This window comes from Atta cephalotes, assembly GCF_000143395.1.
Source record: "Atta cephalotes unplaced genomic scaffold scaffold00021, whole genome shotgun sequence".
NCBI lineage: Eukaryota > Metazoa > Arthropoda > Insecta > Hymenoptera > Formicidae > Atta > Atta cephalotes.
In genome coordinates this window covers 833,455-847,680 of record NW_012130085.1, presented here as the reverse complement: position 1 = coordinate 847,680, position 14,226 = coordinate 833,455, and the positions used below count along the sequence as shown (strand labels likewise).

Below are 14,226 nucleotides of genomic sequence, written 5' to 3'. Positions count from 1 at the left end.
ATAATAGGTTAAAATGCTGGAGAAAAATTACAGCGTCCATAAAAAATTCTACCGGATACTTCTAATCACTTCACGAACATAACAGCGCATTTATTGTCATCAGGAATCATTAGTAAACTGTTTCATCGAGTTGGACATTATGTAATGTTATATCGCTTAAATTACTGTGTGAATCGCTAAGATGATGCATATCCTGTTAATTTTCTCGATCTTTCAAGGAAATCTAATAAATGTTGAGACAAAAAGTATGAATTTTATTAAAGTTACGGTAATTTTATTAAAGCTGCAATAATATACAAAAAATTTTCGCAGATAATTATTGCTATATCTTTTCTAATGCCGCTATAGTATCAAGTAACTTAACTTATAAATTTGAACTTATTAAAAATCACGTTTTCACGTCTATATAAATAATTATTATTGTCTAATATATTATTAATATTAATTATTAATATTAATATTTTATATATTACAATATAAAATACGTTACAAATATAATAAATATAGCATATAATAGAATAGTCTGTAACAGAATCAAATCCACAAAGTATCGTGACATAGATTTTTGCCGTTAATGCGTAAATTAAAGTTATGAAAGGCATGGTTTGCATCACGAATTGAATTGGAAATGTTTTATTATTTTTTTCTGACGACGCACGTGATATGTATGGCAAAACTGGATCGTAACATACGTATATGCACGATTTAGAAGGTGTTGTAAAAAGAAGATATATATGAACTCGGAGAACCGATACAAGGCCCACAAATGGTTTGTTTTTAATAATGGCGCCATCCAAGGCTGATAATTTTAAAGATCCTCCGTTTTATTGGATTGGTGTCGCGTTCTTCCCTTTCGCTTCACCCGGAAACGCGTGTGCGATTATATCGGATTGAGTAATCAATTGTCGACATCGCTGAGAAGATCGAACATTAGCTTGGTAATTTAATAACGCCTCACGACAGATCGTATACATCCTGTGTAAATAACCATGTTCTAAAAGATAGATTCCCTCGCGCGCGCTTGTTTGCAAGAGTGTGACCTCGATTCATCGTCACGGCCTTCCTAGATTGTCCGAGACGTTCGTAGACTTCCAACGAAACGACGCGAAAGTGTACCATATGCGAATTTTACTCTTGCTATATATAGTAATTTGAGAACGTTGTTTCTTTCGATTTCTCAAAATTGTATTTATTTCTAATATATCTATGTTGCTTATAATTATTAACTAAATCTTGTGCACAATATTAGCAAACTTTATCATCATTGTTATCTATTATTAATATATTATTTTATCACTGATTTACATGAATTAATTTTGATTTATAGCAAGAAATATTACTCTGTTCGAAAAATATTTCTATTTTCTTAATTAATAAACATTTGAGCGTATCTTACAGAAATAGAAATGTTAGTTTTTATCATACAACAATATGTAGAAAGCATATCGGAACTGCACAGCTGTTTTATAGTCATATAATATCTACTACAACAGAAAGAATTGTATTTTTACATGGAATCCAAATGCACTGTGGCAGTAGTACAAATATAGTATGAGTGAGCCTTGGGCTACGTTCGGGGAGTATCAGCTATCAGCGCTATTATGTCATTCTACCTTTATTGTTCATTGGACGTAACACAACAAATATAGAATGATATAATAGCGCTGATACCGAGTTCTCCAAACGCAACCTTGATATCTGATAATAAGAGGAAGGGAGAAAGGCGGAAGAAACGGAAAGAGATTTAAATGTCGGTCAAGCCACTTTGACGATACCTTGACCTTATCTTGACCACGGACTACAGTTCGGTTGGTTCTAAATCCATGGGCGGTGTATGGGCGGTTTTCACGATGATTTATATTTAAAATATCAATAATTATAATTTCGAGGTATATGATATATCAAACAGACAATTAATCAAATTATTTGTATAAAAATTTCCATTGCTAAAATTCCTCTCTCGAATCAAATAACATTATATAGATAATATTACTTTACATTCCATGAATAAAAATAGAACGATACTTGTGTCAACTTGTATCTTTGTCACTAAATGGAAGGCACCCATTACAAACTATTAGCACATATACATATCTGCACTGAAAAAAATGTCTGATTGAAAATAGACGAATCAGAAAATTAGATCAATCAGAATTCCGATTATCTCAATTAGAATTCTAATAAATTTAACCAGAAAATTTGAATTCGTCCATTTTTAACCAGAATTCTAATTAATTAACAGTTTTTATGAATTAAATTTCCGCGTGAATTAAATTAAATCGTCAAATCAATCATCTTTCGATATAACGCCAAATTTATAGAGCATAAAGTCGAAAGTTCTTCGTTCTAGATGATAGAATAACTAATGCGCGGTCATTGCCTTCGTTTGGAGAGTTTAGTCGGCAGAGTCCATGATCGTGATTTTTTGATTGAGATATACCTCGAGAATCATCAATCTTATCGAATGTTAATAAAATTAAAGTACTATTAAAGTACTAATATTCTTACAGATTATACTTCATTTACCACACCGAGAAAAATTCTGAAGACGATTCTAATTATATCAAATGTTAATGTCAAAAATTATTTTTTAACATATTTGTTAAATCTACATATAAAATTTATACATATTAATTTCTCTTTTTTATTATTATATCTTTTTCATACTGAATAGTAGTGCATAATATATGTTATATCGATGATCGAAAGAAATGTTTATGCCGATGTCATTTTGACTTATTGCCTTCGAGTGCCTTATATGCTGCTGGATAATCAACTGCCGTACTTAATACAAGTTTATGATTTTCGTATGCCACATGTAATTGTTAAGGGAAGTATAGTAACATTGTTTTCTTTACTGTTATACTATATAATAACAATTTAATAATCACATTGCAATTTTTTTTATGACTGTAACGATAACTAACTAAAGTTAGCAAAGTTATTTTAAAATAACTTGTCATCACTACGTGTTATTTATTGAAAAAAGTAATTTGTTACTTATAATACATCGACACGTTCTTTATACGTTATAAACAACGAGTAATTTTTCTGATTCGTTTCAATAAACAAATAAACTTTTCCAACTCTGATGTTACCGTTACTGCCATAAAAAAATTTGCAACGTCATTACATTAAATCATTATTTTAACAAAGTAATGATAAAAAGTATTATAAGTAACGGCGTTATAAGTAACGCATATTTCCATTCCTTGGCCATTAATAATCCACTGATAACCGCGCTGAGTCAGCGGTGTGTGCATTATGCAGCTTCGCTGCTGATTGTATGGAAGAGTTTATTTGTGACATAACAGCAAAACATTTTGTTTTGTTTATTTATTTTGTTTATTATTTGTTTATTTATTTAAAAGTAGTAAAACATTCTAGTTTTTATTTTTTTATTTTATTGTAAATAGAGAAGGATTATAAAAAGTAATAATATAAAATAATATAAAAATGACAAGATAATATAAATTAATGAAATATTATGCTTGCTAAAAAATTAATAAGATAAGATGTGCAGTAATAACATCTTTGTTCCATGAGTTTGCCATCCAAACAATATCATTATTATTAATACATCATTGTTATCGCATTTTCGGTGACGTACATCGATGATAATTTGGCAAAACCGGACGAACAGTATAGAACGCAGCGATCGTGCGCTGCGTTCTACCATTGCATAATCGAGGTCGACTTAATGAGTAATCTTCGATACTTCTAAATAGTCGACGACTGTTAAAACGGCGTTTCGTTTATGGTAGTGGAATTTTTTACTTATCTGCTTTTATTTATCTTATCTTTAAGATTTTTCCATCGCTCGTAACGTTTCATTCATTGCGCGTAACATTTTATTATCACATTATTCCCTCTCCTTTCATTTACAATCTATACTTTAGTTACATTCTCCTATGCATCTACTTAATATTCTTCTCTCTGTACGATTTTCGTATAGAATACGCGAATGGTGGAAAAACCAACAATGGGTACTAGAAAAGTCATTTGAAATAGAGACGTGGGGGTATAAAGGAGTGGTCGATTACTTGTAAGCGCCGTTTAATTGTGATGCACATCGTGACACGTGTCACGGCATGGCACGGTCGGTCACGCATTCACGTTGATTACATCGACGACATGCGAATCTACAAGCACCCTCGTACGTGCCATCTGAGCACCGTTAATAAGAAGGTGAACGTAAGGGATACAACTGTTGAAAAAAAATTCTTTTCGCAAATTTAATAATCAACGTACATAAGTTGATTATAAACAGTGGAAAAATAATTATTTATTTATAATATATTTATAATATATTTATAATATATTTATAATATATTTTGATATTATGTTGTCGAAGACTTTTCTGAAATTATTTTATTTTATATCGAAATTGTTTTAAAATGATATTTTCGTCTGCGATTGATTATTTCAGTGATTAGTTTGGAAGTAGTAATAAGATAGTAATGAGAGTTATACAAATGATTGCGTATGATTATTACACTCCAACGGGCATTTCGCTTCAATTATTCAGAATTACGTTTAAAGAAGAATACATAAATTATTAAAATTGAAAAGATGCGAACGCGATAATTTGCGGTACTGCTTTGTGCCAGGTACATGGGATTGATATGACATTCAATTCCGCAAATGTAATGGTAATTGTCGATGGTAATTGGAGAACATATTATTGATTATTATAGTACCGATCATCCTTTATTTTCCATATGATGAGAGTATATGATTCTTTTCCTCCTTCTTCGATCTTCGATGAAAAATAACAGATGCAGAAATCGATTATTTTTTCATCGCGAGTACACGCTTTATCTGGCATTTGTATTTTTTTTCCTTATGAAAAGACTCGTGTAACATATACGATTGCGTGTATATTACGCTAAGAATCGTGTATGTGCTCTATGTACCATAATCAAAGATACACAGGTGTACTTGTATTCACTTTTGCTACATCGCTTCATGAAATAATCACTTCACTCGTATGAGGGGAATTACGTAAATGAGAAAATGGAACATTGACGATGATTACATTTAAGATTAGTTACATTCTACAGCTGTCTAAATAGAAAAGAAAATGGCACTATTATACATTCTATTATCGATTGGATAAATTAAATGAATATTAAAGAAAATGCAAAAAAGAAATTTTATTTTTGCACGATTTTCATAATTTTTGTTTATGTGACATGGATAAATTAAATGACAAGTTTTAGTTATGTCATTTTTAAAATAAAAGAGCGATTTGTCTCTACTACGATAGAACGAACTTAAATCATTTAAATAAAAATACAGGAAGAGAGGGGAATTTGTAAATATATTTTCAAAAATTATTCATAAGTATATTTAAGCTGTTTTTTTTAGATATGTAAATTCAGTCTTTCGTACAGTTGTACTCTTATACAACTTGCGCAAAATCATTAATTCAACAAAAATATTGGCCAGAGAAAGAGATAAAGAGCTACACATAGATCAATTTGAATTGACTGAATGTATCATTTAAAATTTAAGATCCGAGTTCGATTGGCTGAATTAATATTTTTCGTACTAAATTATTTACACAGGGTTTTAAAAATGCTAATTAATATCGATAATATTAAATTGCTTGTCAATTTAATGTGTGATATTACTATTTCAGTTTCATCTAAGACTGTACTTTAAAATCAACAAATATAATCGGCGTACAATTTGTTTGGATTGTACAATTCACAAAAAATATTAGACCTAAAAATTTGTCTTAACCGAATGGTGATTTTAGACTCATTTGTGTTTAATTTCATCGATTTTCTCTTAATAAATTTTTAAGCTTTATCAGAGTTGTCGGTGATAGCAAAAGCTGGTGCAAAATGGCTCTGAGGTTATTCGCAAGGACGCCCACATATGTAACTCTCGCGCTCGGCTTTAACTAAACTCAATCGACACGTCTGTTCACGCGATTCGAAAGTGCAAAGCGAATGGAATTTTTTCCCATCCCGTTCCTCGTGACGATGCCCTCTCGCCTGCGCGTTCGATTTCACCGTGCGAGAAAAAAAATTCCATCCGTTTGTGTTCCCAATCGTCTCGGAGAAGAAGTGCGCCGTTTCGCTAGGTGACATCGCACGATGACATCTCCGAGTTTAAAGAACCGCTAGCGGACTATTTAACATAAGCGAATAACATATAGACACATATAAAACGTTATTAATGATGGAAATAATGTTGTTTTGTAATCACACTTAGGATCTGTCTTGGTATCGGCAGTTTTTTTCTCTTGTTCGTGTCGAACACTCGTGTTGCAACATTTACCAGCCTTGAAACATGTTTGTATTTCACATTTATTGCTAATATTTTATTTGAGCTTTATATGTTTTTCATAGAATTTTCCTTCATTAGAAAGAATATAGAGCATCTTCTTCATTAGATTTTTAAAATGTAAAATCTTTTATTATTTAATGTTATTACATGCTACACTGTGAAAAAATATACTAAATTTTAATAAATATTTATTTGTATTAATGCTAACTAAACATTTACAATAAATAAATATTTACTCAATATACAAAAAAATGATTGTTAAATCAAATTTAATCTTGTATTAAATATTATAAATATATCTTTATATTTAGTAAATGTTTAGTTGATACTATTCAAATAAATGATTTACTAAAATTTAGAATATTTTGTTTCATTGTAGAGTTAAAACAATTAGATTTATCATATCATTTTTTTGTATTATATATTAAGTAAATATTTATTTACTGTAAATAAATGTTTAATTAGCACTAATTCATTAAATAAATATTTATTAAAATTTAGTACATTTTTTCACAGTGTAGTGTAAGATTTATCATATCTCATTTTGCTATTTATATCATATGAGAACTTTAGGATCTTTTTATGATATTCTCGAGGTAAGAAGTGATGATCGAAGGTGATATTATCTGTCCTTGCAATGAATATTTACATGTTTACTTGTACATGCATTCTCGACCAATGTCTGCTTGCACAACACATGACTTGTATTGTCGGAGATATTCTGCTAGATAGTTATGACAAATCTTGATTTGTAAATGATACGCTTAATAACAAAATGAAAATAATTAAAAATTCATCTCATGGGAACTCACATAAAACAGTAGCTTTTTTCTGTCAGTGTTATCTCTTTAATTGTCCATAGATATTTCCACGGACGACAATCATATATATATATATATATAATTGAGAAGTTTCCGAGGAGATTAGCGAGAGTATTGGTCTAGCAACTTACGACTTTATGATGTAAATTCAGCAAAAAATGATGGAAGACGTCGGAGAAAACGGGACAAACTTTGGTCGGCTGTGTTACTAAACATCTTGTCTCGTGAACTCGTGTCTGTGGCAATCACGGTTTTCGTCATTGACGGACAATAACTGCATAGTTCGCATTGTACAAAAAATCTAGACACTGTCTGTGTCTTCTGTTTTCATGTCAAGGTAATTAGACGTTTCATCATATCGTCATCCTACGAGCGTGCGACATTATTTTGAAATTGAATAATCGCTGCAGTCGCCCATCTCTTCGCGAAGTAGTACGTATCTTTTTCTAGCTGCTCAAGGGTCCTGTAAAAGGTTTTACTGTGTTGGCGTAAAACTCACTGTTTATGTACTCGCTTTTGGTAGGAAGAATATATTATAGATTGGCGATATTCATTCGTCGTCGCTTATTTGCAAGAATCTTTGCATATATTAGTGCTTCTTTCTAATATTAAGCAGAGCCTCATAATGACGGTCCACTTGGCGTGAGTTATGCGATTATATAGGCATTCCCCCAAGCGAAATGCCTTCAGTCGTCGACACCGAACGTATATTACGAATCTAGCCGATCCAAACTGGCTTTCACCAACGACAAATCGTCTTAATTCCACCGGTTTCTGGTGCTGGGTCAGTCAATTTATTTTCATGAACAGGGATTTGCTGAGGAGATTTAATGAGCCGATAAATCATTGATCCTTCTTTACATCTTCTAATCTTACACACCGCAAGGCGAAAGACCGAAAATTTACGTTTCTAAAAAATGTTTCAAAGAAAAGAAACAGGAGCCACGTGCGGAGCCACATTAGTATATTCTTAGAAAAAAATCTCTTCCAATAAATTTCTATATAGAATAATTTGTGTATATTTATAATATGTTATAGTTAAAGCCGATTCGTAGAATTAAGAGAAATCGAATAAAGTGCATAGAGAAATATTTTTTATTTCGTATATCTCTCTTAAGGCTGATATAAAAGTTGATTTAAGATACGAATATTTTGAAATATTAATATATTTTTTAATTATATATATTTACATTTTATTAAATATATATATTTACATTTCATAAAAAGTTTTATTTTATTTTTTTATTTGTAAAATAGTAATTTTTAACAATTACATTAAATGCTTCTTGAAAAAGATATAATTCAGAACATTGTTTCTCATTTAGTCTATTTTTACTTACTTTGACAATTATTTCTTTTGTAATATCATTAGTTATTTAGTCTTTTGTATGTAGTCTCTACTTTGTCATTGTACAAAAATATGCGTGCGTCGACCGATGCTTTGCAATAAGAGTAGAAAAACGTCACGTTGATTATTTGGACGTGCGGTTGTAACGAAGCGTGTCTATCTCTGCGCCGCATAATTTTCGCTGCTAGTGACGCAATAGAATAGGCACGCGATTCGCCACGTTTGCGGTTTAATAAATCCACCCGCGTGCACGACGCAATTTTAATAAAATTATCTGGCACACGAATGAAAATGTCTCGACGTCAATACAGCACGAGAAATAAGTTATAATCGTTTTGCAAAAACACTTTGATCATTTACCTTCTAAGAAACATAACAATAATTACGGAATATCTGTTTTTATCATACGATTGTAATAACCTTGTGGACATTTCAATTATTTGCACAATGTATAATTCTTTCTTCTTAGCAAATTAACATCAGGCCTTAGACAGGCTCAATATGTTTTTTATCCATGAAAAAGTCGATGGTAAAATTATCACGGACGCGAGTAGCAATCGCTTTTTATCGCACAGGAGATATGGCGATTGTTCAGAGAATCACGCTTAATAAAGAACGTCGAGCACGTACACGTGAAGTTAAACTGACTGTATTTCTACATTCGTCTTGATACATTTCTTCCGATATAAGTTAATAATATTTTGTATTTTGTAATAATATTTATTATTTGATTTTTGAATTTGAACACACACGAGAAATATATACTTTTAAAATAAAAATATACAAGTTGTAAAATTGAAATATGAATTGTATTTTTTTATACAAAATTATATCATCTTTTATGTCAATTTAAATATTAAATAATTATAACTTAATTATATTAATAATTCTTATTAATAATTCTTATAGTATAGTATACTATATCTTATAGTAAGTTATAATATATGTAACAAGACAAGAAAATCACTATAGTGATGTTGAAACAATATTATATTTTTAGGCAAAAATACAATGAAAATACAATGAAAAATACAATGAAAAATAATGAATTATTACAAATCTTACTTAAGGAAAAGCTATAAGATTTAAGAAATAAATCCCACCTTTTAAAAATTAATTATAATAATTATATAAATATTAAACTGCAAAAGCAGTACGTGCTTATATTCTTTCTGTTTATCATCTTTTTATTTGAGTGATGTAATTTAATAACTATAGATTCTTATAAGATTTTGTTTTTAGTGGTCTTATATGTCAATTTATTTTGCAGATCGCGTGCATCACAAAATTGTATGCATATCTGTTCTTTGTATTCGCACTAAATGTACTTGTAAAATCGATCTTTTCATAGTGATTTAATATTATTCTATTTATGGCCATTTTAGGCTGATTTATTTTCTTAAAGGATAAAAATTGATATGACGTTTATATTAAATGAATTGAAAATAAGAAATGCAAGTATAAAGGGGATTATCTCGATAACAGTTAATTCTGTAGATCTTTCTTCCTCAAGAACAGTAAAATGAATTCGTCGTTATATGCTTCTTCCTGATCGTGATGATTGTTCGTTACTCATAATTAGCATATACCCCTGGCGCTTGATTAATATTTTTGTATCATACGGGTATTATACATAACGAGAGCTGCCTCGTCACAGACCCGTTTTAAAGATTATGCAGCCTTGCCGTTCTCTCTCGAAAGGTTGCTGTTTGTTACGATGTTCACGTTTACGGATTCTTGTTTGCAGAAATGGCTTCGAGAAAGTTATAAATATGCAAAAATTAGTTCTAATAACATATTACAATGTCTTAATATTACAAACTACATATTCTAGGCATGCTAAAAGTATTCATTAATGCAAAAATCGTGAATCAGGTGATAATTAAGTTAGCAGGTTGATCGATTTGACAAGAGATGACAAACTATCTTCATTCTTTCTTCATATTATCACTGAAAAAAAGAGTTTGATAATAGTTACCAAATGATGAATGCAATAATTCCAATCAAATTCCGTTAGAATAACCAAAAATAAATTTTATTTTTTAAAATATTTAGTAATTATTACTAAATGATTGGTTATATTATTATATATTTGTGATAATACTTATTAAATTTTTAAGAAAGTAAAATTATTTTTAATTATATTACCAAATATTTAATTGAAATTATTTTACTCAACATTTGATTACGAGATCCTTTTTATACATATACTTAATTGAGAAATCTACAATGATGATGCTAAAATAATGGTAGCAAATAAATTTTTAATCTTATTCTTTCCAAAAAAAACATTGCCTTTTTTTATTAAATTGACCTATGTTACTAATTTTAATTGGTTATTATTTAATCGCAATAAAATATTGTAAAATATAAAAACATTATTGGTTGGTAAGTAAAATATATTATAACTAGAAATTGGTCTAGTATTTAAGTGTAGATTACAGCTGCATAAATCAAAAATAGACACACGCGATGCGCAGAACCAAGGCAGCAATCTGATAAAGAAATGCAGGAAGTAAATGTACGTGATCATATCGTTGTGTAGGAAACAATGTGTGTGTAAGTGTAGTGCATAAAATTGTATTGATGTGTACGTGTACATCTCTGTGTACATGAATGATTTTGTGTAATTGTATGTGTCTTATTCACGTTAAGAACGATGACGAAACTCTCATTTATCTCGGACATGCATTAATCACAAGTACTCACGCAAGAACAAGTACTCACTTTTTATTGAGTATTAAGCATCGGCTGAAACAGTATTTTGTAATTTTAGGAGCACTCTTAAATGATTTTTAAATATTATATATAATTTTTATTTTTATATATTATATATTACATATAAAAACCATTTTTATTTAATGAAAAGCGATAGACATATATTTTTAATGTATATTAATAATATCTCATGATGTAAGCGTCGTCAATTATTATGCAAATATCATAGACTAACTATTTACCGTCAATAGATTAACCGACAAAAGATTACAATTTATTTTTTAACTGGTTGCATTCCATCAAAATGTCAAATTTATAAATAGAACATTTTTATTCACGTTAAATATCAATGTAAATTTTGTAATGAAAGCTATAGAGTGGTATAGAGTACCATTGCTTAGTTAAATTTTGCTTTTGAGAGAGAAGAAATAAATTCTGATTAGTATTGTTTAAAATCCTTTAAAATCTAAAACGTAAAAAACATTTATAATTATAATTGTATGTCTAGGTAGCCGACACGTAAAATGGTGGCGTCGCAAAATGACGGCGGCAGAAGTATGGGCGGCGGCGGCGGTGGTGATGGTGGCGGCGGCGGCGGAGGTGATGACACAGTTTACACGGTGACCGTGAGCGGGGTCGGTTACAGGAACGAGGGTTACAAGGACGACGGCACCGATGGCATACCGCCGGAGCCGCAGAAGCCGCCGCAGCTTCCGGCAGCGGATGATGATACACAATCGCGGAAATTCAAACTGTCGCGCAGTGAAAAATGGCGTATTCTAAAGAACATCGGCACCGTCTCCATCGCTTTTATGGTGCAGTTCACTGCGTTCCAGGGCACAGCGAATTTACAGTCGTCAATCAATGCCAGCGATGGTCTCGGTACCGTCTCGCTTTCGGCCATCTACGCCGCCCTGGTACTCTCGTGCATCTTCGTGCCCACTTTCCTCATCAAGAGACTCACCGTCAAGTGGACTCTCTGCCTGTCTATGCTGTGTTACGCGCCGTACATCGGCTCGCAGTTCTATCCCAAATTCTACACTTTGGTACCCGCCGGCGTTCTCCTGGGTCTTGGCGCCGCGCCCATGTGGGCTGCTAAGGCCACATATCTGACGCAAGTTGGCGGTGTCTATGCTAAAATCACCGACCAGCCAGTCGATGCCATCGTTGTACGATTCTTCGGCTTCTTTTTCTTAGCGTGGCAGACAGCCGAGCTCTGGGGCAACCTTATCTCTTCGCTTGGTAAGTCGACAGCTTCAAGTTATTATTATATAGCTTGGAGTTAATATTTTAACACTTTGAAAATTTGTATTTGAATTTACAAGACTACGTTCATATTCCAAAATTATAATTCGTGTATATTCAAAATTGGAATACTTAATTGAAAAATGATAATGAGAAAGGCTTCTGACTAACAGTATAAAGATAAGGACATTGATAAAATCGGTACAAATTGCATTGATTTTAGAATCGAATTTATTAAGCCTTTTCTAGCGTCATCATGTATTTATATACGTATGATTAATAGTTATTATCAGGGCTAATTACATTGATGCTCCGCGAAGAATTGATTTCTGAGAATAAAAATCTCCAATCCTTATTGTTAAATCCTTGTTAAAGTTAACAATGATTAACGATTTTTACGCAGTTACGCTAAACCATCATGCGTACTTTCACAAAAGCAATTTTTCTTATCATTCACAAGCGCAATAAAAAACATTCCATGCGTCTCAATAATATACAGCATTTAATGCTATCACTGTCTGTTTTTCATATTCGATTATCAGCAATTCACAATATATCCATTAACGCCGCGCAAATATTCAATAGAATATGTACACAGTTAGTTTATCAGCTTAAACTACGTTGTATATATTAACTACATTTTTCTTTGTAAACCAGTGATATTCAGTCTTTTTTAAGAATCGATTTCAGAGGGCCATTTTTAGAAATCTTGCGGATGATATAATAATTTATTTTGTTTGCATAAAATAAAAAATATAATTTTATATTTTTGACTATGAACTAAAGCAGACTGTAAAAGATTCACGCAGATTGAAGATCACTGCTATTACAGTTCTTGAATCAACAATTGAAGCAAATCATTTCCCACGTTATTATTCTACCTAATTATATAAATCTTAATAAGTTACAAAAAGTTCTCAAATCTAATTCAGTTGAATTAAATAATTTTCAAAGTATAGAATATTTACTTATAATTAAAATAAAATGTTTTGATTTAAGTCAGATTTTGCAAGTCATATTTTACAGCAAGTATGCGCAGTACGCGCGCAGTAGAAATAGACGTTGCAGTCAGACAAACGTTACAGTCTGACTCAACGTTCAGTTTTTCCCTTGACGTATATTCTCGCATCTTTATACACGGCTTCCGCCGTATACGTGAGGGACAATATAGTCAGTGAGGGACTTATCGAATGAGAGAAGCCGTGAGAGCAATAGAGAGAGAATTCACATACTCGCTAAGAAGAAACAAGATTTATCCGGTATAAACTCGTAGTAGTCGGTTTCCGTACTACCTCGTACGCCTTCCCCGATATGTTTGCATACACATACACGAACGTGTAAAGTATCATTGTATGTCAGTCTTACATGAAGAAAAGTTTCTTCGATTTCTTCGCTCGTTAAGTGCCACTCTTATGATTTCGGCTTAACATTTTATAAGATCCGATAATGCTCTAAACATTCTAATTATTAAATTGAAGCATAGAGCTACAAAATAGAATATATATTAAAATTACATTCCAACTAAAATAAAATTTAAGTTAATATCGTTAACTGATATATAAGGGAAAATAAGAATAACTCTATATATATATAATAATGATAAAGTGCACATTTAGACCTTCTGTTAAACAGACTTTGATTATAAATTGATATAAACATTAAAATAATTTTATATGAAGTTATATACTCAATTTTTATATATATATATATATATATATATAGAGAGAGAGAGAGAGAGAGAGAGAGAGAGAGAGAGAGAACGAAGTCTCTATAGTAGAGTACGTACGTAGTTAG

The 14,226-nt window shown here is 31.1% G+C and overlaps 1 protein-coding gene across 1 annotated transcript in view; it reads left to right on the top strand.

The window, feature by feature from the left end:
- Positions 1-11,711: 11,711 nt before the first annotated feature.
- The window catches only part of LOC105619333 (UNC93-like protein), a 30,063-nt gene continuing 27,548 nt past the window's right edge, over positions 11,712-14,226 (top strand). The window contains exon 1 of the mRNA XM_012200853.1: positions 11,712-12,429. Within this exon, the coding sequence (XP_012056243.1) occupies positions 11,712-12,429 (718 nt within the window). The remainder of the gene's footprint in view (positions 12,430-14,226) is intronic.